A 25670-nucleotide genomic window follows, 5' to 3' on the forward strand; every position below is an offset into this window, starting at 1 on the left:
ACCAAAGTACGTTCATCTCTAGGAGACAGAACGCGTCTCCTTCCTGAGCGGTATGACGGCTGCGTGGTCCCATGGTGTTTATACTTGCGTACAAATGTTTGTACAGATGAACGTGGTACCTTCAGGCATTTGGAAATTGCTCCCAAGAATGAACCTGACTTGTGAAGGTCTACAATTTTTTTCTGAGGTCTTGGCAGATTTATTTTTATTTTCCCATGATGTCAAGCAAAGAGGCACCGAGTTTGAAGGTAAGCCTTGAAATACATTCACATGTACACCTCCAATTGACTCTAATGATGTCTATTAGCCTATCAAAGCCATGACATAATTTTCTGGAATTTTCCAAGCTGTTTAAAGGCACAGTCAACTTAGTGTATGTAAACTTCTGACCCACTGGAATTGTGATACAGTGAAATAATCGCTCAGTAAACAATTGTTGGAAAAATTACTTGTGTCATGCACAAAGTAGATGTTCTAACCGACTTGCCAAAACTATAGTTTGTTAACAAGAAATTTGTGGAGTGGTTGTAAAATGAGTTTTAATGACTCCAACCTAAGTGTATGTAAACTTCCAACTTCAACTGTATCTGCATGATCCATACTGTTACTGGCGCCCGCCCTAGTGAATGCAGTGGAGTTGGCACTAGGTCATCATGCCCGGGGGACAGAATGAGCACACTAGGGATTACTGAAATGTTGACGGACGGTTGAGGAACAGCAATTTAATTCCCTTCAATGATGTTTGATGCTGACACGTTTCAGAGCAAGCTTCTTCGGCAGATCGTTGTGCATTGACCTCCAAACATGTCAGGATTCAACATCGAAAATAATTAAGTTGCTGGCCTGAAACCATCTCCTTTCAGACTGACACCCCTTCAGACTAGCAATCCAGAAAATACTTGAAATCTTGGTTAGAGTGCTAGCACAATACAACTACCATATGGGGGATGGCCTAACATGTTGGGCAAAGAGGCCATCTACGAGGCTGAGTTCCAAATGGACCTCTCTAGCTCCCACCACATCCTTTTCTTAGAGACGCAAACTGGTATGATGTCGCCAAGGGATCAAGTATTCGGGTGATATAGCACCGTCCAAGGGCTTCCTCAATGGGTCACTACATAGTGCATACCTTACCAAGCCAAAGAAATAAAACATTAGAGATTTTAGATGACAGCGCTGGTTAAGATGACAATGTGCAGCGGTGGGCCAAAAAAAGAAAGATATGCAATATAGACAAGACAAAAGCTGAGACTTGTTTTGCTGTTATGTTCTAAAGTTTGTTGCTCTGTGCTTGCAACACCAGGAATTTATCAGGTAAGGCAGTTCTCAGCAGCTTTACACGATACATCGTATATTCTAGTTTGTATTATTAGCATTATTAGCATACGGTCCATTCCCTTGCATCCACCCAGATGCAAGGGAATGGATTTGATTTGATTTGCACATTCCCAATAATAAGTACCCACAATCAGTGCCAAAGAACATAAAACATTGCATGCAATGTATTAACAACAAAAATGCAGATTTGTTCCGTAACAAAAGTCAAGTCAACACACGGCTATTTGTATATCTTACCTTTTATATATCTTACAAGGCTATTTGTATATCTTACATATCTGACATTGTTCAGACTTCGATATCAGGGAAAAGATTGAATAGATTGGAGTTATTTGTTTGTTCCCGGATGGGCGCGGGTGTTCTGACCAGTGCCAGAGGAGTTATAATGTATCCTATGACGTCTCGGAGGCATTGCGTAAGTAATACTAAACCTGATTAGAATCATGGTGTAGTGTGCTGAATATCATCCATAGCAATACAATGCACTACTGGGGAGAAAGAGCCAGTCACATGTAAACACAATAATGAGAGAGAGGAATTCACAGACTTCTAATCTGASACAATATCTGTTTAGAAGAGCTAACCTTCCTGTTTATCCTGTCTCTATCATGGTGTGGCAGAAACAGGGAGCCTCCAAACAAACTCAACTCTAAAATTAATTGCCAGTTACAACAATCCCTCTACAACTGTACAATGCAGCATCAGTTATACTTATAGCAAGGTCTTGTATTTCAAGACCGCACTATAAGATAGAGATGTATATAAGCTCTAGAATGGCATTCTGGTAGACAGAGTCATACAGTAAATCAAATCACATTTTATTGATCACATACACATGGTTAGCAGATGTTATTGTGAGTGTAGCGAAATGCTTGTACATAGTAGCCATACATAGTCACAGACAAAAAGAAGACAATGGACATATGGGCTAGTCTATGCTGCAACTAAGCCCCCAAACCCCCTACCCCACACCCTATATTCCATCACTTCCCCAGCCAGGACTTTCTGAGTAGTGACTGTCTGCCTAGGTCCTGCCGTGACACCACAATGCTAACGGCTCACCACAATGCTAACTGCTCACCACAATGCTAACATCTCACCACAATGCTAACTGCTCATCACAATGCTAACCAGACCTGGAGAAATGAGGCCTATTGTTTTCCCTTTCTGCCACACATTCATATACTTTCCAGATGAGATCCCGTCATCCATCGCACATGGCTATTGGGACTAGGAAGTTCTTGTTGTCAGGCATTTCAGGGAAGGGAACCTTTTGTGAGCATTGCGCGAGAGTGGAGCTTGGAGAATTAGGATCATTCCTCTGGTGGCAGTGGACATACCGTTCTAAGCTACATACACAGGCATGCGCACACACACATACCAGATGCACACACACATATACGTCTGGTCAGTCTCTTGGGCTAGTAGCCTGATCCTTATCTGCAGACAATCGGACAGAGCTCACATCCTACTGTCCACAAACACAGTGAACTAGAGCCCTCATAAGTAAAGTCTCTGTCCTCTTACGTAAATCAATCTAAACATACAGTACATAAAGTGCAAGGACAGTGATCCATACACAAGACCCCTGTCCTTATAATTCCAGTAACTGAAACTAATAGTGAGGAATGTGTTTAACTGTGGAGTGTCTGCTTCCCCGAGACCCTCTGATAAGTTCAGAAGACTTGATTAAGATCATGTGAAGTCAGTGAATGGAACAGCGTGAGGTTACTGACACAACAAGGTTATCGGGAGCCTCAGTTCTCAGTATCCCATTCACAGACAAATTGAATTGGTCTTCCATCCTCCAACAAGTTTGGATTTACAATGACCCCTTGTGGGGATAGGGGTTACTACGATTGCTGCACAGTCCAATGCGGCTGCTCCGTGAGTCATTCGCGCATCAAAAGGCAAAGCCCTAGGTATTTGATCAATTGCTGGTCTGTCAATCGATTTGAATGTCTTTACAGTTACATTTCTGTCTTTTTTTTGTCTTGTTGACACCCTTTATTAGTTTCATTCAGTGTCCTTGTTTTCATCCTCTCTGTTTTCATTCTGTATTCATTCAACGTGATGAATAATTCAAATAGGGCCAGATTGGCCATAATGGACCTTCAATAAAACCATGTTGTGTTAAGGATCAAATAGTCAAACTCCCCTGAGCTGACCTCTGACCTGCATTCTCATTGGTCCACAGTGTTCCAGGATGTCCACGTGATGATCTTCATTGGCTTCGGCTTCCTGATGACCTTCCTGAAGAGATATGGCTTCAGCAGCGTGGGCCTTAACCTGCTCCTGGCCGCTTTCGCTCTGCAGTGGGGTCTCCTCGTGCAAGGCCTCTGGCACCTGGACGAAGGAAAGATCAAAGTCTCCATCTTCAAGTAAATACAATAAAATACAGTACGGTCAGAAGGAATGTAGCTAGCAGTAGCAGCATTATGTCCACATGATGGAGGACACCCGAGGAAGTGGTCTGTTTTAGTGTTAATAATGCATCTCTCTCTGTCTCTCTCTGTCTCTCTCCCTGTCTCCCTCGCTCTCTCTCTCTCTCTCTCTCTCTCTTTCTCTGTCTCTCTCTGTCTTTGTCTCTGTTCTCTCTCTCTGTCTCTCTCTCTCTCTGTCTCTCTCTCTCTCTGTTCTCTCTGTCTCTCTCTCTCTGTCTCTCTCGCTCTGTCTCCCTCTCTCTCTCTCTGTCTCCCTCGCTCTCTCTCTCTCTCTTCTCTCTCTCCACCTCCACCTCTTCTTACTCCTCACCAAAAGGATGATCAACGCAGACTTCAGCACAGCCACGGTTCTGATCTCGTTCGGCGCGGTCCTGGGAAAAACCAGCCCAGTCCAGCTCCTCATCATGACCCTCCTTGAGATCACCATCTTCGGCATCAATGAACATCTGGTGGCTGAAGTCCTGAAGGTCAGTGCACTTCACCATAATCTCATAACCCAGAACCAACCCTCATGTTAACAGTCAGTCACAACAGACTAACTTCACCCCCATCCACTCATCTAAGCACTCGTGTACATGAAAGACAACACTATGCAAAAAAAGTATATTAGTTAATACAGTCCAATGAGCAATATTGTGTGCAATCTTGTGAGTAATGGTAAAACATTTTTTGTGAATCTCCTGTTGATCCATGCATAACTACTTCTTCTTCTTCTTCTTCTTCCTTGGTATCATGGCGGTCCGTAAACAAACTTTTAAGGTGCATGCCACCCCCTACTGTGCATGACTACTACTCGTTTACCTGGGCCCTTACACACACGACCTCACCCCACGACCCCACCACCTGACCCCTAACCCCAGTGAGATTGCTCTCTAGTGGTGAGAAGTGGCAGCCCAAAACAACTAGACAAGATTTATCCTACCAAAAGGGCTCTTATAAATATAATCATGCCGTTAATTCATAGGGATGAATCTACCATTGGAAAAAAAAAATGTAACGTCAAGGGGTCAATTTTTATTCTTGAATCTGTCCATTTCTATTCCCAACCAATCAGTGCACTAGTTTTGCTTGGGAATGGCCAGAGGCAGGATGGATGAAGTGACAAGTGATTGAGATAACTAGCAGGCTAAGCAGAAAGTTTGTTTGGGAGGGCTTTTATTTGAATTGTTGTATTTTGTTTTACAACATAATGAAGTGGTTTATGTGGTTTGTCCAACTCACAGGCCAATGATGTTGGGGCCTCCATGATTATCCATGCCTTTGGGGCATACTTCGGTCTAGCAGTGGCCCGCATGCTGTACAGGCCAGCTCTGCGGAACAGTCATGAGAACGACGGCTCTGTCTACCACTCTGACCTCTTCGCCATGATCGGTAGGAGCAGCAACTCACATGGCAGTCATCACAGTCAATGCAAAATTCAGTTGATCTTATTACTGTAGTCAGTCACTAACTACTATTAAAAGATAGATCAGCTAAATATTGATCAAATGTCCCCTTATGTATCTTTGGAACGCAAAAAATAGAAATGTTGCAATACGTGCCTAAGGGAATGCCTAGGGAATGCCTAGGGAATGCCTGGCCTTTTGTATCAAGCATGTCAGACTAGGAGTGCTGATTTACAATCAAGTTCTGACTTTTAGATCAAAATGAATGATATTATATGAACGGGGGACCTGATCCTAGATCTCCTAAGCTGAGATGCTTGATACATTTAGCCCCTGGTGTCTGTTTGCACGGTATATTTATATTTTACTCACAAGGGAAGGGGTGTTGTATGTGTGTGGCTCAAGTGGAGGCTCCTCCACATATCAGTCACATACGCCACCTAGTGGACAAAAAAGTGAATCGCTTCAGACTAGCAAGCCAACTTACATTTACATTTAAATTTTAAATTTTWAAAAAAAACTTCTGTTTGACATAGTTTTAATACATTTAATGCATTCGTTTTTGTTTTATATATTTCAGAATCAATTGAAGTAGCAGACAAATATAAATCTACTTCAATATCTTCTCCAGGTACTGTGTTCCTCTGGATGTTCTGGCCCAGTTTCAACTCTGCCATCGCAGAACCCGGTGCTGATCAGCTCATGGCTGTCACCAACACCTACTTCTCGCTGGCTGCCTGTGTGCTCTCCGCCTACGCTGTCTCCAGTCTGGTGGAGCACAAAGGGAAACTGGACATGGTGAGATATCACATGCTTCACTCAAACCACAAAGAGTCAGAAGACAGCAAAGCTGTAGATTGTTTACCTCCTCAATTTATTTGACTTGTATATATTCAAACAAGGCTATTCAGTGTTTGTGTGTGTGTTGTGTGTGTGCGTGCATGTGTGTCTCTGGGAGAGAGACAATAGAATATCACACAGCACCTACTGTAGCATAGCTAATAGATGCTTCCATAGGTCCACATCCAGAATGCCACTCTGGCCGGAGGTGTTGCCGTGGGAACCTGCGCCGACATGGACATCGGGCCTTTCGGTGCCATGATCATCGGATTCGTGGCTGGCATCGTCTCCACCCTGGGCTTCAAGTTCCTCACTGTGAGTACAAAGGTCACACACGTCTGAACCAATAGGAAGACAATCCTGAGATGGACCAGGACACCAAACTGTCTAGAAAATGCCATAGTTAACTAGGGTTGTAATGTGTCTTGTGAGTGGCAATACACCTACATTCTTTTGAATAATACCTTTCTACCAGCATCCTAACTAACTCCTCAGCCTAATGAGAAAAAATGGTTCTGGTTGTGCTGGGTGAAACCAGTTTTGCGTGCTGYGAGAAACTTGCATTTTAGTCAAAACAAACACCTACCATCAGATAGCTAGAAAAATGTTGAAATGAGTGGGCCATAGGGAATAATGTAAATGAGACCACATTTCAGCCCATCCTGGCATCCAACCTGGGCATCCAGGACACCTGTGGCGTCCACAATCTGCACGGCATGCCTGGCATCCTTGGGGGTATCGCTGGCATTGTGGCTGTCGCTCTGGGCAAGAAGGATGGGTAAGGCTCATCTAATGACACTCTTCATACTGTACATCTATACAAGCAGATTAAGAAACAGGAATGATTTTTATTAAGACTTTTGGTAAATTACAATGTGTAGTCATTTTCATGATCAACAGTAATGGGAAACTCAGCATTTTGACCAGTGGCCATATTTGTGATCTCTGTATAGATACTGTAGTTCTGAAATGTCTATAGTAATTCACTTTTCAGTGAAGGCGTGACCTTGGCCTCAATAATAAGTGTCAAATTAAGGGTCTCTTAAAAAAAACAAAGTACTGTACCCTTCTCATTTTCTCTTCTCCACCCTTCTTCCCTCAGGAGCGCTGCCATGCAGGCTGCAGCCCTGGCCTCATCCCTTGGGTTCGCTTTGGTTGGAGGATCCATAACAGGTGGGTGGAGAAAACACAGTGAAATGCGTTTTGTCATTCAAAAAATCGACATCACAAAATCATTTGAACAGACTTCCTGTCGGTTTTCGTATGGTAATAGAAGTATTATATTTCTACACTCATCATCAAATCGTTGAGGTCATGACAATTTACTTTATTCCATGAAGACGGGGAAACTTATTGAATAAATCTGTAATTGACTTATCTCTTTGTACAGGTCTGATAATGAAACTTCCATTCTGGGGACAGCCTCCAGATCAGAACTGCTTTGATGATTCAATCTATTGGGAGGTAAGACCTTGAGAGATAAAACACATCATACTGTTCCATCCTTGAACATCACTAGCTTACAGATGAATCAAACACCTGAGCTATATAGTACACGGTACATGATGTTTCATGTATTGGTGTGACACTCATATAACATTTGAGATATCCAATACCATAATGTGGCATTAGCCATATATGTCTAAGATGGCATATTGTATTGTATTACATGTCACGTGACCACCTAGTGACATGCAAAAAATATTTAATTTGTAAATAAAAAAATACTATCTTATAACAAATATGATTTGGCGTAGATGAAATTGCGGCTAAACTGTAAGATCTGTTACTGACTGAGATGTGACTGTACTTAGGTTCCGGAAGAGGAAGAGGGCGAGGAGAGTCTGGCTCACGGAGACCATTCCATGAACAAAGCAGAGGCCTAAATCTCCCGCCCTGTGCTGCAAATACTTATCCACAACCCATGGAGCTAAAGATGGGAAAGTGAGAAATCATGAACCAGACATTAGACCTTGGGTGTATGTTAATATTCTTAGCTGGCTTCCTCTCCTCGTCTCCTCTCCTTCGTTTAAGTGGTGGATCCCTACCAGGACTTCCTGCGCCATCTGTCTAATGTCTTGACCATCAGTGCAGACGGAAAGAAGGAGAGGAAGCCAAGTTATGCTATTGAGATCAACCCAGGATGACCAGTGCTATCAACTTGTCAGTTGTTTTTACCCACAGCATAAATGTATTGATTTGAGATCATATCAAATCATATTTGAAGTGGTTCAAGCTACCTTATTTACACATCTCTAATTCAATCCGAACAGCAAGGAAGCTCATGTTGCACTTTTCTGTGTATCAAACTACGTCCTCATTGTCCATAGATTTGTATTAATTGAATAGAATAAGTCCACTGAAGAGCATTTGGGAAAGATGTTCTAGCTCATTATAATTCCAACTAAAGTGTAAGAGGTGGGTGTATTACATACAAAACATGTATTATCAGGTCTCAATGTAATTGAAATAACATTGTAAGTATTTTTGTTAACAGAAAATCATATCAAACCTTACATGCTTGCAGAGTTTTGGATGTGTTAGTCTGAAAATTGATTTCAACGAAGCAGCATTTTGATATAAATGCTCCTTAATAAGTTGCATATAAGCATGAACTGTTCTTTCACATATTCGGAGGGAAGATACTTTCAGGGATTCTTTTTTTAAACTGAATTTGATGACCAATAATGTGCCACTGTTCTGAGCCACTAGAAACAGTAGAAACAGTATAGAAATAGTAGAAACAGTATGTCAAGCTGACATTCAATCATATCACCAATCCTCCTCAAAATGTTAACAGACATTTGTTTTTCCTCATTAGTTAGGGTTATACATTGTATATTTTTCGCCATCCAACTGACATAACCGATATTGTGTGCTAAGCCTTGTTTTATGAAGAGAATCAAATGCTACTTTGGCCTGCTGCAGAGTAAGGCCGCCTCACTGGAGCCCACTACTCCTACTGGAGAGAATCTGATCCCAGACCTGTGAAGTATAGGCAGGAGCTACCCGCTAGGCACAGATATCATTTCAACATCTAGTTTTGATTTACATGTTTTTGAGTGGTCAACTAACGTGAAATCAACAACAACAACAAAAATACATCAATCAATTTAGGTTAACATTGAAATCACTTTACCTTGATGACTTTTAGTTAATCCAATCAGTTTTCCACGTTGATTCAACGTCATCACATGTAATGTTTTTGTTGAAGTTATGTGGAAACAACGTTGATTCAACCATTTTTGGCCCAGTGGGTAAGGGACAGTATTCATCAAGCGTCTGATATTGGGGTGCTGATCTAGGATCCGTTTTGCCTTTCTAGATCAGCAATTCTAATCTGAGACGCTTGATAAATATGGGCCAATGGCTCACAGGGATTGGCGCAGGGCAAGGATTGGTCCTACTCTCTCTGTGTGCTCCCAACACTCTGTGCTTTTCCTTCTTCAGCCCCAGTCACCTCAATGCTAAAGTAGAGTGTCTTCCATTTTAATTTCTCCCTCTAAGTTTTTTCAAATACAGAAAGGCTGCATTGAAATCTGACACGTCCAATTAAAAACCAGATAGGCTACATGTCACAATTATAATATGGATACAGAATAAATTGGGCATGACAAAGATAGTCACTGATGAGCTTTCTTTATTTCTTTCACTTCTTATTGTAACCTCTTAATGTACAGTGTAGTTAGTTACACAATGGATATAGTTAGTTTCTCTAAATCCCTGCACCTAGGACTAGCAATTGGTACAGAGTGTATCAGATAAAAAAGTATGTCTTTATATATTTCAAACATTTTGTTGAATAAAGCGAAGGTTATACTTTAGAATGCAGGAGGAAAATAGCCTGCAATAGTTCCTGTATTAGACCATTGTTGCAAGGAAAGATTAAACTGACTACAGATAGATAAATAGCCTAGTATTTCATTTGGCTGATGTAGTAGCCAACGTGTGATATAAACGTAGGCCTAAAGCTTAGGACACCAGCAGTCAAGACTTTGTTGAAATGATTGACATGGCATTAGCTTTTTAGGTTACAGAAAATGAATATGTATGACACTGTTGTTAATGTATAAATACTAATACTGGCACTTATAAATATGATTATATATCATATCAGAGTGACTCTGTGTGTGTGGTMTTTGACATGATTCCATTGCATTATCACCATCAACATTGTTTTTACAACCAGAAAGTTGTGGCTAGTAGAAGGGGTGATGGAGTGCTGTATCTTTTCCAGGGTCAAGATCCATGCATTAATGAATGTGCATCCTTTGACCACACAGGATTTGGCAGGATTTGCCAGGGGTTGAAAGGTCAGGTTTATTCTGCACGAGGAGCATTATTACTGTCACTGAATGATTTTGTAGATTCATGACATGTGTGTGCAGTATCCAGTGACTATGCTATTAGGGATAGGTTTTTTCTCTCTTTCTGATTGAATGTTGTTTTTGTTAAGGAAATACAGTGTTATTGCCTTACCTCTTCCAAGCCGTCAAATGCAAAAATAATACTTGAGCCCAACGAGGTTTACAACCATAGAAATTGAATTATATTGCTGTTTAAAACATTGCGGTGTTGCTTTAAGAAATCAATGGTGCATTGTGGGATGCAAAATGGCTCAATCGTGTTGTCAGCAAAGTAGCCAACCAGTTATCTCTTACAGCCATACAGTTATATTTACAAATAAGTACAGTCGATAAAGTATTGCTAATAATTGTGTAGCGAATATCACTTTGATAAACAGCAACTTTTTATTGCATTCGCCTCTTTTTGTCGAGACAACAGCCACCATGGTAAGTACCTAGGTCCCTAACGTCATCGGGCTAGCAAGCAACTTGTTTTGCATTTAGGAATGCTAATTAGCTAGCTAAATAACGCTACTGATGATCTGTGTTTAAAATCTGACGGGCTTATGATAGAGGTTTGGGCTCACAATGCAGATAGATTTACAAGACGTTTCCCTTTACTTTGTCTTTGTTAGTCCAGCAAAGTAGACACCGTGAAAAGTGAGTCCAGTATAAGAAGTTTTGAAAGAAAAAGTACTACTACTGAGTCTTGCCACAAGGAAATGACAGAAGAAGTACTGAGTCTGCCATAAGAGGAAACGACAGAAGAAGTACTGAGTCTGCCACAAGAGGAAACGACAGAAGAAGTACTGAGTCTGCCACAAGAGGAAACGACAGAAGAAGTACTGATTCTGCCACAAGAGGAAACGACGGAAGAAGTAATGAGTCTGCCACAAGAGGAAATGACAGAAGAAGTACTGAGTCTGCCACAAGAGGAAACGACAGAAGAAGTCTGATTCTGCCATAAGAGGAAACGACAGAAGAAGTACTGATTCTGCCACAAGAGGAAATGACAGAAGGAGTACTGAGTCTGCCACAAGAGGAAACGACAGAAGAAGTACTGAGTCTGCCACAAGAGGAAACGACGAAGAAGTACTGATTCTGCCATAAGAGGAACGACAGAAGAAGTACTGAGTCGGCCCAAAGAGGAAACGACAGAAGAAGTACTGAGTCTGCCACAAGAGGAAACGACAGAAGAAGTACTGATTCTGCCACAAGAGGAAATGACAGAAGGAGTACTGAGTCTGCCACAAGAGGAAATGACAGAAGGAGTACTGAGTCGCCACAAGAGGAAACGACAGAAGAAGTACTGATTCTGCCACAAGAGGAAATGACAGAAGGAGTACTGAGTCTGCCACAAGAGATGACAGAAGATCTACAAGCACAGGTCATTTAATGGTCTATTGTGATCACTTAACTGATATCACAAGTGTGTGTGCGTGCGCCTACCTTGGAGTCATGGTAAATAGTCACTGTTCTCTTGTATTTTTCTATTGAAGGGAAAGAAAAAAGGAAAACGAAACGGAGCCGCAGTAGATCATCTTCCTCATCCAGCTCATCATCCTCGTCATCCTCCTCATCCTCATCCCGCTCTTCATCCCGCAGTAGGAGTAGTTCCAGCAACAGTGGTGAGTGTGCCAGTACTTGTCCCGTAGTTGTAAAGAAGCTTTCGGAAAGTTTTCAGACCCGTTCACTTTTTCCACATTTTGTTACGTTACAGCCTTATTCTAAAATTTATTAAATTGTTTTTTTCTTTCATCAATCTACACACAGTGTCCCATAATGACAAAGCACAAACTGTTTTTATACATTTTTGCAAGTGAATTTAAAATATATCACATTTACTTAAGTATTCAGACCCTTTTCAGTACTTTGTTGAAGCGACTTGAAGCGATTACAGCCTTGCGTCTTCTTGGGTATGACGCTACAAGCTTGGCACACCTGTATTTGGGGAGTTTCTCCAATTCTTCTCTGCAGATCCTCTCAAGCTCTGTCAGGTTGGATGGGAAGCATCGCTGCAGAGCTATTTTCAGGTCTCTCTAGAGATGTTCGATCGGGTTCAAGTCCAGGCTCTGGCTGGGCCACTCAAGGACATTCAGAGACTTGTCCCAAAGCCACTCCTGCATTCTTTTGGCTGTATGCTTAGGATTGTTGTCCTGTTGGAAGGTGAATCTTCACCCCAGTCTGAGGTCCTGAGTGCTCTGGACCAGGTTTTCATCAAGGATCTCTCTGTATTTTGCTCTGTTTATCTTTCCCTTGATCCCGACTAGTCTCCCAGTCCCTGCCACTTTGTCATTATCGGGTATTGTGTGATTGAGGATTTTTTATTTATTTAATCCATATTAGAATAAGGCTGTAACGTAGCGAAATGTAGAAAAAGTGAAGGCGTCTGAATACTTTCTGAATGCACTGTATCTGAAAGATTACCATATTATTTCAGGGCTCTACAGTCACATGTGCTCCTAAATTGAAAAATGTAGCAGCACACAAAGAAATTCAGGAGCACAATGAAAAATATTTGAGGTATTAATGAAAATAATTGCCAGCAATTACAAAATACAGGGTTTAGGAGCACAAGCAAATAGATTTTTAAGATTGAGATGTAGGCTACGTTGTGCCTATATGAATCCTAGCTACTTTTGAAGCACATCTCCTGAAGGAGCTCTCCCTTGTCCTTTCTTTCTGTGCTACCACGTATGCATACTTCTGAGGCTGTGGGACAGTGAAGAAATCCTTACAACAATTATTAACAGGGTGATTTTTTTATTTTTCATCTAGGGGCACTGGTGCTTCCAAATAKAAATTTCAGGTAGAACAACAAAATATTTAGGAGCATATGCCTCCAAAATGGTAGCACTGTAGAGCCCTGTATATGTATAGCTAATAGTCAAAGCCTGAAGGACCGTGTTTCAGTTAGATTTTGCTTTCTCCTGTCTAGATTCCCACAGCAAATCCAGAAGGAATTCTAAGAAAAGGAAAAAGGAAAAACAACACAAGAAGGTATTTTTCTTCAAATATTCAGTTTTCGGTATTTATTTTGTTAAAGGTGTGGTCTGTGACTTACGTAAAGTGTCCTCTGTTTTAACTCTTTTTTTTTATAGAAAGGGAAAAAGGAGAAGAAGCATAAACGAAAGAAGGACAAGAAAATGACACCAGAGGAGGAAAGCGCTGGACCTGGACCTATTCAGATCTCCAAGGTAGAATACATTTATGGGAATATTTATCCTTAACCAAGTTAGCTACATCCATACCAGTGGTTTGAAGCTTTCTGAAAGCTGTCATTTTGAAATTAAATATCTATCTTTCAGTATTTAAAGGAGAGGAGGAGAAAAAGCAAGTACAGCATGATCACAGGAAAGAAGATCAAAATGAAATTGAAGAAGTCCAAGAAAGACAAACTGGTGTGTATGAGTGTGATGCATGAAGGTTTTTACTTACAATGATTATGAAAAGTGAAGGTTATTTTGCCTACCATAGTTGAAAGCACTGATTGTAAGTCTCTCTAAAATGTAAACGTATGCATACTACACATTGTTTCAACAGAGGGACAAGAATCGCGCCGAACTGCTCGAGTTCCTCAACTCCACGTTGTAATGCAAAGGCCGTCACCGTTGGTTATGTTCCAGAACCTTCCAATTTTTGTCCAGAACAGAACTCAGGGAAAGACGACCCTTTTGATTAAGCTCTGAACTAACATCCATTTACAGGGTTATTATTATCACTGCAAGAGATGTGGGACATGGCCTGTTATCTCAAAATGACAGAATGTGCCATGTCTCTCTTTTAGAAAAAGCGTGCTGTCACTCCTGTGGTTGTCGGCCCCTTTCTTCAGACCAGTGGAGACTGCTGAAGGGAGAACAGCTCATAATAATGGCTGGAACGGAGCCAATGGAATGGAATCAAACCATGTGTATTCGATGCCATTCCACCAATTCCGCTCCAGCCATTACCACAAGCCCGTCCTCCCCAAGTAAGGTGCCACCAACCTCCTGTGCTTCACACTGTTTGTAACTGATGTCTGTGTGTTTGGTCTTTAGAATTGTAATTTTACTATAACATCAAAGGAGCCAGTCACTGACTTTTTTTCAGTATGTTTGCTGCACAAGGTGTTGCTAAGCAAGATAGAACAGTGTTGCTGTGGTGGAGACTACAGATCAGCAAAGATCTGAGTGATGAACAGCATACCTGGGTTCAAATAGTATCGGTTTTCTTTTAAGTACTTCAGTTGATTAAGCTTGCCCGGCACAATGAAACAAAAGGAAAAGTGCCAACCCGTCCATCTTTCACGCCAGCAGGCTCAAGCGCTTAAAGTATTTGAAAGCAAATACTATTTAAACCCAGGTCTGATGAACAAAGAGATTTGYGTACATTTTATTGTAACGTAATCTGTCAGACAGAACACCAGTCCGGCATTGCATTGTGTTTGATGATCTATGTTTTTCTAGTTGTTTTAAGAAGGTTCAAAACAGTCCTGCAGCTAAACTCGGGTCCCCTGGAATGTTGTTATTGTTAGATATATTGATTATCAGAGAATAATGTATAGTATGTACAAATCTGAGACTGGAAACTGGATGTCATCACATGTAATACTATAAATCAATATTATTTTGGATGAGCTTTTTATATTTTGTGAAGCCCACTTGATGTGGCAAACTGCTACAGTCCACCCAATAAAACAGCTCTTCTCTCAACAGCAATAAACTGCTGCTGTTTATAGAGATTCTTTACAATAGTCATCTGAAATGTTACAGTACAATCAAGCATCCATTCCCATTGTGTATGAATTATTGCTGCCATTGTGTGCCTCTTATGAGACACAGTTTGTCCTGTATCCAGGCTTTGTCAATCTTATTGGACAAGGCAAATAGCCCAGGCTCCTCAACCTTGGTTGCTGAGCAATAAAACGGTGCCTTTGTGCTTACCACTTAGCTTAGATGTGGATTTCTATGCTTTTCTACTGAGAAATTGCCATAAGAAAGTGATTTGAAATATTTGGCATTTGAAATATTTGCACAGAAATTGTATTTTGCCGATAAGTCAATAGCAATAAAGTAAGATCGACAACACAAAGAGATCAAGATGCACTGTATTCCAACTGTAAAGAGTTAGAACGAAGATTGATATAATCTACAATGTCATGGTAACCACTCCAATAGAGCAGTCAGTTTACTGTTGATTTTTCAAGTTATAAAAAGGTCACTAAAAAGTCATGATTAGCAGCACTTCCCTTTACAGTGCCAAAAAATGCTTGAGAAAAAAGCAGAACTTGTTGATTGTTTCATGTGTAAGTCTCATTGGTTAACTACAATTTAAATACATGTAGCTCCGGAGTATTATGTTGTTATAAAGAAAAAAAGCACAGTAAAAGGAAGTGCATGCAACCCAATTTTCTTAGAAACGATCTAATTTACAATAAAGGTACAGCAAAGAATGTGTCTGAAAATCTCAAAACATTGTAAAATATCCTTAGCATAGCTCCCCATATTGAATTCATAAGTCAAAAGCTTTCAATAGTGGATGACCCCACACTGCCGAAGGAGAGGATGGGAGAAACATGTCTCCTATTTCTCCCCATTCTTGTTCAAAGCAGACTGGGCTGCAACCCAATTTTCTTAGAAACGATCTAATTTACAATAAAGGTACAGCAAAGAATGTGTCTGAAAATCTCAAAACATTGTAAAATATCCTTAGCATAGCTCCCCATATTGAATTCATAAGTCAAAAGCTTTCAATAGTGGATGACCCCACACTGCCGAAGGAGAGGATGGGAGAAACATGTCTCCTATTTCTCCCCATTCTTGTTCAAAGCAGACTGGGCAGGTTCCAGGGTTTTATTATAGGCTACATCTCACTAGCGTCGCTCTATCCTCCACTGAACCACAACACTGTCCTGTGGATCCCCAGCTCAGACGGCCTTGGTAGTGTACAGCCCTTTATGTCTGAAGTTGGGCATGCTCCACACCCTCTGGGACCTGTCAGCCCTTTCCTCCAGCGCCTTCTCCACATCTTCTGACACCGTCTTCAGCTCGCACACACCCTCCCCTCCCCCTCCAGTCGAGGTCAGACCCAAGGTGCTGCCAAAGGGGTTGATCTTGACGCGTGACTTGAAGTTCATGAGAGACATGCTCATGGCCCGTTTGTTGTTCCACTGGCGCGAGAGCCGCTGCGCCTCCTGCTCCTCCCTCATGCGGTCCAAGGCCTCGAGGACGACTGTGCGGAAAAGGYCAGACACCTCCTGCACCTCCGGCTCGTTCTCAGTCACCACCTGGCGGAACCTGGATGTCAGAGAGAGAAGTCAAATCGGTCTCAGCTAGACCCATGTGTGACTGGTCGGGTGGCTGTGTTAGGTTAGGCCCCTGAGCTAAAGCCTAGGAATTAACTCAGAGAGCCAACACAGGTCTTCATGTTACTGGCCAGGGTTCAAACCCAGGTATCTTGCGCACCACAAGACTGTTAGCCCACCAAGCTCAGGCCTAGGCATTCATACAAGAAGCCAACACAAGTCTTCAGGACTCATCACGTGAGTGTGGTTCCAAACCTCCCCCAATACATATGAATCAGGATAAATGGATGACTTATCTATAGATTTWAAAATAGTACAAAACCAAGAGACCTTAAGCCATCCGCTGTAATCGATAGCTTTGTTTCACTTTGCCTAGTTATAGGCACAGGAGAGAAACTATGTGGGCGTCTAGTTTTCTCATAGAGGGTTCAGAGTACATGCGTGGGAAGGAGATGAGCTCGTACTATTCCGCTCAGCAGCGTTTACCATCGCCACTGTACCACCACAACGTGCTATCACTAATGCACTTGAAAAACCTTTGATCCAAACAAGCCTATTATATCAGAAGAGCTTCTCTCTGCTTTTCCACCATGCTTTTGTGACAGCATCAGTGCTCTCGAGTCCCTTGCTCATCGGCTGGCCGCTAGCAGATGGGATATTTAATGGTGGCCCCTCTGTCTTCCCATAGAGATGGGATACTTAAAGATACTTACTCCTCTCAAGATTAGGCTGATAAGTTCTTAGGCCTTCAAATAGGTCAGCCCCCACCTGTACCCATGCTCCTGTTGATTTGGCCGATTGGCCTCCAGCTCTTTTTATATTCTCTCTGTCTCTCTCTGTCTCTCTCTGTCTCTCTCTGTCTCTCTCTGTCTCTCTCTGTCTCTCTCTCTCTGCCTCACATTACTGTCAAACAACCTTGGTCAGAGTAAGAGGGTAATCAATTATGAGGACAGCATTGAATCAATGGGGGTCGAAGGTCAGGGGTTGTATAGAGAACTTGACCAGAAGGCCAGTGTAGATTAGGGGGATAACACTCTCCGCTGGGTCGGAAGAAAGCAGATGTTTCTGATTTTCAGAATACAGTATTATTCCCTGAAAAACGGATGTGGGGACTCTGCTCTGTCGTCTTTTTACGCCAGATACGTTAGGTTAGGGGGTTAAGTACAGAGTACAGAAGGTCAAAGGTTACTCACCTCAGTATGACAGCTCCGCAGTAGGATGGATGCACCTTGGAGCACAGGTCCTCCAGGCCCAGCTTCTCACCAGGTAACACGTCGTAGGTGTTGCGTGGCGTGTTGACCAGCCAGCTGTAYTCCACGCCAGTCTGGAGGCGCCGGTACTCGCTGTCCCTCTCACGCTGCATCCTCTCGGCCTCCTTCAGCTGCCAGTTGAGCTCCAGCATCAGGGTGTCCGTGACCACGTCAGAAGGGTCCCGCCGCGGACTCCGGTAGTCCGGCTCGCTGCTCCAACTGAACCACGAGGCCATCGCCACCGACGCCTTGTCCCCCTCGTGCCCCGTGCTGCATGGGAGGAACCAGACGGGAGTGTGAGGAGAGGCCATGGTGTAAATCTGTAGTACAGTGCCTCTAGTACAGTGCATGCAATAAAATAAAAGTCTACTGTGTTTGCTAGGTTGTGGTATGGACTGTTTGTCTTATAGGGTTGGTTTTCCACAATGAGGTTTTCTCAATATTTCTTTGATGAAAAAGGTCATTGTAAATGGAAGGGAAGGGAATCCTACAAAGTACTCCTATTGATATTCTCCATATTGTATAAGAGAGGATCATTTGTAATCTTACGATTTCATTGGATGGATTGTGTGGATGTCTAGATAGTCTGTTAGCCTGGGTTGCCATCACATCAATGTAATCCATGAGAGGTACAGGTAACGTGCGTACCTCGCTAGCTAATATCTGTTTGTTGCCAACAGCTTGGAGGCTTTCTACACCTTTCTCCCCTGGACAGGCTATTATCACAGATCAAAAGAACATTCCCAAAGGAGAACAGCACAAAGAGAGAGGTGTTTCACAGTCACAACCCTTTTATTCAGGTGTCTGTCTGTACAAGCTAAAGCCTTTCATATCCAGTCCCTTCCTTCACATCCACTCTCATTGCGTCTTTGTCCTAAATGGCACCCTATTCCCTACATAGTGCACTACCCTATAGGCTCTGGTCAACAGTAGTGCTATATAGGGAATAGGGTACCATTTGGGATGCAGRCTTCTCTGCTTCATGACTCCCACTTCCTGTCAACCTCTTTCAGGGGTGTCCATTAAAACTGAAGGGGGCTGTTCTATGCATTTATAAAACTGAAAAAATACACAAGATATTGTTTGTTATACGCATAAATAATCGGAATAAACTAATTTGACCATCAGTGCCTCTGTGTTGGCATGATTTTTTATTGTTTTTATTACCGAAAGTGGGATTTTGATTAAAAATATATATATATTTTGTACGTTTGTGTTGGTTTTTATTGTAAATGATGTAGATGAACAATGTATGTGTTTATAAACAGGGGCTTATTGAACAGATAGAGAGACAGCATGAGATTAGTCCCATCCCTGCTCTCTATATGATCAGATCAGTGCAGCTTTTTGGTAGGTAGCTTTTCGACTTAAATGGTACATATTGATTTATTTGGATCCCCATTAGCTTTTGCCAAAGCAGCAGCTATTCTTCCTGGGGTCCACAAAAAAACACAAAACATGACAAGTAACAAAACACTGATAGACTGATAGACAAGGACAGTAACACAAATTAAAATACAACGATATACAAACAATACAACAAATAAAACATTATAGTAAAAACAAGATTATGTCTGTCTATATGTGCGTGTTTTTGTGTGTCCCCTTACAGCCCCCGACGTTCCATTAAATGCTGTTTAATCTTTTTTTAAAGATAATTTTGCTGTTTGCTTGAGTAATTAGTGATGAAAGGGAGTTCCATGCGATCATGGCTCTGTATAATACTGTGCGTTGCTACTGGAGTCAGACAGTTTCTCTGGACCCCGAATGTTATGTTTAGCTTTGCTTTGGCTAATGGATAAATGTTTATTGGTAGATCTATTCGGTCGTAATTTTCTCATGTTAAGCGTAACATTTCACAATCTATACAATGTGTCGCAATGTTGCCATTTTTAGACTGTTGGCAATAATATAATGACTTGTTCAATAGGCTAATTAAAGTTGGAAATTCAAACATTGCAGATTGTACCTGACRCTGCATGACATGAGCCGTCCTCGCGCTCTCTCCCAGCTTGGGTGGAAAGTTGTTTGTAAAACCAGTCTATTAATGCCAAATAATCAGTAGCAACCCATCATTCAGTGCAGAGCCCCACCTGTTTTAAGCCCCACATTATTTGGGGGGAGTTGCCTGTTTTGCATGTKATTTTGGAAGTAATAAGTGTCACATATCAATTTGCAAACAATGTAAACAAAAACATKATTATAATAARTGAGTTAATAAAGCAGRATGGTCTCTTTTTTGCTTTCTTGAGTAAGGCAMCACTAAAAGGCAGGTGTTTCAGCCTAGCTCAGTGCTTTCTGTGGTGTGGGGCAGCCAGCAGAAAATACGGAGCGTAGGGGTTGGTAATGATTTCTGCCACGCTCAAAACAACTGTTAACTGAAATCTGACTTCAGTGAGTTCAATACAACAGGGAACTCGGGAAAAAAACGAGATCCGACTGGGAAAATAAGTTTTCAATGGTCATCATACTCGGAAATGTAAGTCGGGAACTCAAGCCTCTTTCTAGAGCGTTCTAGATCACTGACGTCATCATGATTCGACCTTGTTATTTTCCAAGTTCCCAGTTGTCTTGAAAGCACCATAAATCAAGAGAATGCCAGACTGATGACAAAGTTTGATGGCAAAATTTGCACATGAAGGACCGTCGCGCCTTCTTCCTGTTCAAGAGAGCACAGCACAATGAGATGAGTCCAAAAATGTCTTGTATGCCGCTGCATAAATGATGTAATATGCCAGGGAGATATGCATACTGTAGCTAAGAAAGTAATACTAAGTGTATGTTGTGTAGTAAGCTGTTTGTAGCCCATGTGCCTCACCCTAATAATTTGGTCTATTTACCCCTCTTAATTTCGRCTACTGTTCTGACTTGGTGGTGCACATGTAGCCTATAATCTGWTTCAGAGAAATGTAATCATCGAATATTGTAAGAGCTTTCATTGTCTGCTTATATGCCCCCTTTATTTTTCCTACGGTTCTGACTTGGTGTACACGAAGAACACTGTAAGAATGGCCAATGTTCTGAATTCTGTCCTGTACATTTCAAAAGCACTGAACAAATAGTTATATTGATTACATGATTTACATCCGTCCTAGCTCACTCATTAATGTCTTAATCYAAATTACAGATTGCCTCMTATCRGCTTGTCATCCCCTTATGCCATAGTTTGTACATCTCAATTGTCAGTAGAAACCACATTTGTTTAAACAAGTCAACCATATCAGCTGTTTTTTTTAATGGCAGTAAATGAAACTGTTTCGCTGCCAGACAAGGCCCTGCTGTTAGCCAGGTGTAGTGGTGGTAAGGTGTTCGGCCTGCTGTTGGGACTCTGCTATTGGGACAACTTGATTTATGTAGTCCCTAACAGATTGTGGGCAAAGTTTGTCACCGTTATAGTGCAATTTATGTATTGTTTAGTGTTGTGTTGTGTTGTGGCTTTGCTGGCATGCATCCCCCACCCCAAAAATGGTTTGCCYACCAAGATTTACATGCTAAAATTGCCACTGCAAATATTAGTCAGTCCACCCTCAAAACACTAGTTCACGAGGGATTGTTTCATTATGCAGTGTACTATATATAGCRATATACCATATTTAGTTGCTATTTAGCTGCTATTTATAAACTTTTAATACAAATTACATATCAAATAGCATAACAATTAGGAAGAAACAGTAGTCGGCTTAAGGATAAATTCAGCCACTACTCAGCGGGTTTTGTCTTGCTATATTCAAGATAAATTCAATCAAATTAAATCCAACCAACAAATTTTGGGCTGTTCAGTATCCAGACAATCTGTCCCCAGAGCATCCTATACAGTTAATCTCTTTCTGTAACGTGTTGAGGCTGGCAATTAAGGAGAATGAGAGGCTCAATTAGGCTTAAGATGTTGCAGAACTGCTGTATTTGAAGCACCACTCACTTATGTTTCCCTGATGTTGCTACGGCAATCAAGCTGTTTTTACCATCCCTGTAACTGTCGTTTCTGCAGATAGATCGTTTTCTAAACTGAACCTCATAAAGAACTACCTAAGAACCATTAATCTTTCGGTCTGATATGGCTTTTGAACACCTGAGTAAGCTCCACTCATTGGACTGGCGCCGTCGTAGCCTTAACCACAGCATACAGTACTGTCAAAAGTATTTATTACATTAAAAAAAAAAATAATAGACATTGATGACCGGCGCATATGGGCCCCAAGAGCTTGAACATGATACGTGACCATCCAATGTTATATCTAGGAGTTCTGCTCCCTTAACTTGCTCAATGGTCACACCCTTTATACACATCTCCAGCTAAGGTTTAGGTTTTAGAAAATATTTTGAACCAAATACAATGCTTTAAGTTTGATGTATTTAAGACCAGTTTATTATTAATCACCTATTATGATACTGACTGCAACTCCTTATTTAGAATTTCATTGAGCTCATATGTATATGATTATAATGATAATAATGTTATAATGAGTATTCATAAACGCTTAATGGAGTATTTCTATCCTGCCATCAGTGCCAATCCCAACCACTTTCCATATTGATCAAGTGTAATTGTAAGGTTAACTCATGAATATGCAAGTATTTCCTAAGCCTTGTTTATACCTGACCTTAACATGCATCCTTCGTTCTGGTCTTGACCTGATCTTGTGTTTACACTTTTAAGATCTGATCACAATCAGATCACAATGTTTCTTTTGATCATCTACACTTGTCTAAAAATGTTGGTGTAGCGTGGTTCATTCTGCGTTGTGTATTTTTATTTAGGACGCTGCCACAACTGATGGTCTGCTCGTTGAAATCTTTTTATTTGCCCTGCACACGAAGAGACAACATCACACTGCTACATTGGCACAATCAGAATGTGGACAAGATCAAAACAAAGGCTGCATCTCAGAACCAGGTATAAACAGGGCTCCTGCATTGACTCCTGTTTCCTGGAATGTGTCCCACTCGCTTCTGTCCTCCTGCCCAGAATAGCCCTGCTTATATCTGGTGCTAACATGTGACCTTCGTCCTGAATTTGCCCGTTTACACAGATTTGAAACGTAGACTTCATCAAAATCAGTTCACAATTAATATTTTAATTGTCTATACCTGTCTGAAAATGTGGGCACAATCAGAATGTGGATATGATCCAGAAACAAGCTGCATGTTAGCACCAGGTATAAACGGTGCTAATGTTGTACTAATTTGCTCAAACACACTACTCCTATGGATCAAACTGAACACATTGGATAACATGGAATAGAAGGGTGATTTTTCATGGAACTTTCCAGAAGTAGATAGGCTTCCCTGTTATTTAATTTTTATGTAATTGTAGGTAGGTGTGATTAGATTTCAGGTTAAAGACGTTCTCATCTAGTGTATAGTGAGTCTTTCTTAGACAATAAATATATATATGCATGTTACTGATTTGGATAAATTATATATTTTAAAACTATATTGTCCACTTTTAACACCCTGACTATCAGAAACCTCATTTGGCACATATTGTAGTCCATACTAATACTGCACATCTCCCCTTAAACTAAAACAAAACATTGTATGAATAAACTCTGCTTACCTGAACTCTCGTCAGTCTTGGAAGCTATAGCAGGAGTGAATTCACAAGGGAGTGAATATATGATGTATATTATGACCAAAAGATAGATGAAGAGAGAGATGTTGTTGGAAGATGTGTTGCTGTCGGTTGCACGGACTCTGATAGTTCTCGTCTTGCTTGTGAAGTCTTTGAGCACACACACTCTCACTTAGTCTTATACAGTAAACCCCACCCCTTTCACACACAGTCCCCTCCTACCTGGAGCCATAGCCTGTGGTTAATTCCACACACACACACACACACACACACACACACACACACACACACACACACACACACACACACACACACACACACACACACACACACACACACACACACACACACACACACACACACATCTCTTATACACATCTAGATGTGTATAAGAGACAGCACACACACACTCCCCTCCTCCCCGGAGGCATGGCCTGTCATTGCTTGTTTCCAGAGATTGGGGGCAATGTCTCAGAGGGCAACGGCAGATCACAGCCCCAGATGAAGTGCCTTGTGAAGCCTCTTACGGACTCCCTGTTGCCATAGCGATGCTCCTAAGCCTATTTGGCCACAATAAGCTTTATCAGCTGAGAGGGGGGCAGAGAGAGATGGGGATGGAGATGGAGGGAGGGAGATTAAAGGAGGGGGTAGGAGAGAGAGAGTAAGATGATGAGAGAGATAGTGTATGTGGGCTAAACATGACAAGACAGCTTACTGATGGTCGCCTTTTAATAGCTTTTTAAAGGTCAGTCCAATATCAATTATTTTGTCCCATACCTAATGAGCTCAGTCGGCACAGTTTGTTCCTGCATGATCATCAAAGCAACGGTTTGTTCATATGCTGTATGTGTTCAGTATGTTACAAATACAGAAGGAAATGAGCTTCAGTATTATATGTATGTGCATTCGTGTGCATGTGTGAGAGCGTTTACATTGAAGTCTGTGTGTGGGTGTTTTTTTTGTTTGCTTGTTCGCTTGCTTGCACTGTAGGGTTAGTGTGTAGGAGTGTGGTTGTCCATGGAATAAACACTTGTGAGAATAAACACCTGCAAGCTCTTCTCCAGAGCATACTAAAAGAGAGATTCTTCCTGTCTCTCTCCCTGTAGGCCCTGGTCAAAAGTAGTTCACTACATAGGGAACAGGGTGCCACTTGGGATGCAGACAGCATCTCTCCATCTTTCCCCTTCCCGTGAGTGACGATTCCCAAATCTAGGTCGTGTTGACATGGCCGTAAGGCCGTCTCTCTGCCTTGGCGAGAACTGCCGAGACTCAGCCTGGAGCTGACAGATTGGCAGGTGAGATCATGAAGATCAGGTAGCCATGTGACCAAGTGACTCACTCTCAGGTCCATGGTGGTGACGGAGTCGTCCCACAGTTTCTAGATTTTGGGTGCTATATGTAGGAGGATGACGGAGGGATGATGTGATGTTTACTCCAGAGATAGCCTGTTATAGATTAAAGACAAACTTTACTCTGGGGTTTAGCCCAATCCCCAAGTACACGTCACTAGCTTCCTGACCCACCCATCCTTTAAATAGAAAGGATGTGTCTGGAAAAATTTAAAATACAGTACACTGGGATTTGTATTAGACTTCTTTGAAATCAATTTAGAGTTTATTCATCTGAACAGTGAAGAGTCATTTCATAACAGTGATGTTGAACAGTACTTTGAAACTTTCACTGATCAAATGACAACATTGTCTGCAGACAAATCAGCTTCTGTGAGTTAAACCAGTCCATATATCAATCAAGGTTGGTTAACTTAAAATATTCATATCACTCTTTGATGCAGAGCAAGAGAACAGTGTATCTTATTAGTTTATCTCATAGGGGCAGGGTGGGAAATTAAATGCAGGTAGATTTAGGCATTGGCGGGTAAAAATGTATTTTTCACCAGCCACATTGGCGGGTGGTCACACAGAGCATATGGGAACTTTTTTTCAAACCAAAGCCCAAATGTAGGCCTAAAATGTTTTAAAGAATTTATGATTTGTATTTCTTGCAACTTTCTTAAGAAGTTACGCCATGGGAATAATGGGTTAGCTGAGAACATCACAAAAACGCAGCTTGAGTGGGGAAGAAGTCCATGTGTTGTATTTCTGAATGGCCAGATAGCTACCAACAATGACAAGAAACTGCAACGTTGGCAATCATAAGTGGCTGGTTTCAGCTAGTTTCATCTTGTTCTTGATACCATCTCTTATTTTGAGGT

General features: G+C 41.5%; 2 protein-coding genes and 1 long non-coding RNA gene across 3 annotated transcripts in view; 2 read left to right on the forward strand and 1 right to left on the reverse strand.

Moving 5' to 3' along the window:
• rhag (Rh associated glycoprotein) overlaps nt 1-8523 on the forward strand; it is a 19820-nt gene extending 11297 nt beyond the window's left edge. Inside the window, exons 2-10 of the mRNA XM_023974330.2 lie at nt 3536-3719; nt 4099-4249; nt 5006-5153; nt 5799-5965; nt 6185-6322; nt 6664-6785; nt 7110-7180; nt 7398-7471; nt 7822-8523. Of these exons, the coding sequence (XP_023830098.1) occupies nt 3536-3719; nt 4099-4249; nt 5006-5153; nt 5799-5965; nt 6185-6322; nt 6664-6785; nt 7110-7180; nt 7398-7471; nt 7822-7893 (1127 nt within the window). The 3' untranslated portion in view covers nt 7894-8523. The remainder of the gene's footprint in view (nt 1-3535; nt 3720-4098; nt 4250-5005; nt 5154-5798; nt 5966-6184; nt 6323-6663; nt 6786-7109; nt 7181-7397; nt 7472-7821) is intronic.
• A 3045-nt stretch (nt 8524-11568) lies between these two features.
• LOC111954531 (uncharacterized) lies at nt 11569-14401 on the forward strand. The gene is made up of 6 exons (XR_002875995.2): nt 11569-11740; nt 11853-11981; nt 13292-13353; nt 13455-13550; nt 13662-13754; nt 13897-14401. It is a non-coding gene; the product is annotated as an uncharacterized lncRNA (long non-coding RNA).
• A 1657-nt stretch (nt 14402-16058) lies between these two features.
• On the reverse strand, nt 16059-23532 carry rd3 (retinal degeneration 3, GUCY2D regulator). The gene is made up of 3 exons (XM_023974331.2): nt 23444-23532; nt 17830-18156; nt 16059-16628 (listed from the first exon to the last, which is right to left on the reverse strand). The coding sequence occupies exons 2-3, from the start codon at nt 18120-18122 to the stop codon at nt 16259-16261; spliced, it is 663 nt and encodes a 220-aa protein (XP_023830099.1). The 5' UTR covers nt 18123-18156; nt 23444-23532; the 3' UTR covers nt 16059-16258.
• Between the last annotated feature and the right edge of the window lie 2138 nt (nt 23533-25670).

The sequence above is a fragment of the Salvelinus sp. IW2-2015 genome, linkage group LG28 (genome assembly GCF_002910315.2).
Source record: "Salvelinus sp. IW2-2015 linkage group LG28, ASM291031v2, whole genome shotgun sequence".
Classification (NCBI taxonomy): Eukaryota; Metazoa; Chordata; class Actinopteri; order Salmoniformes; family Salmonidae; genus Salvelinus; species Salvelinus sp. IW2-2015.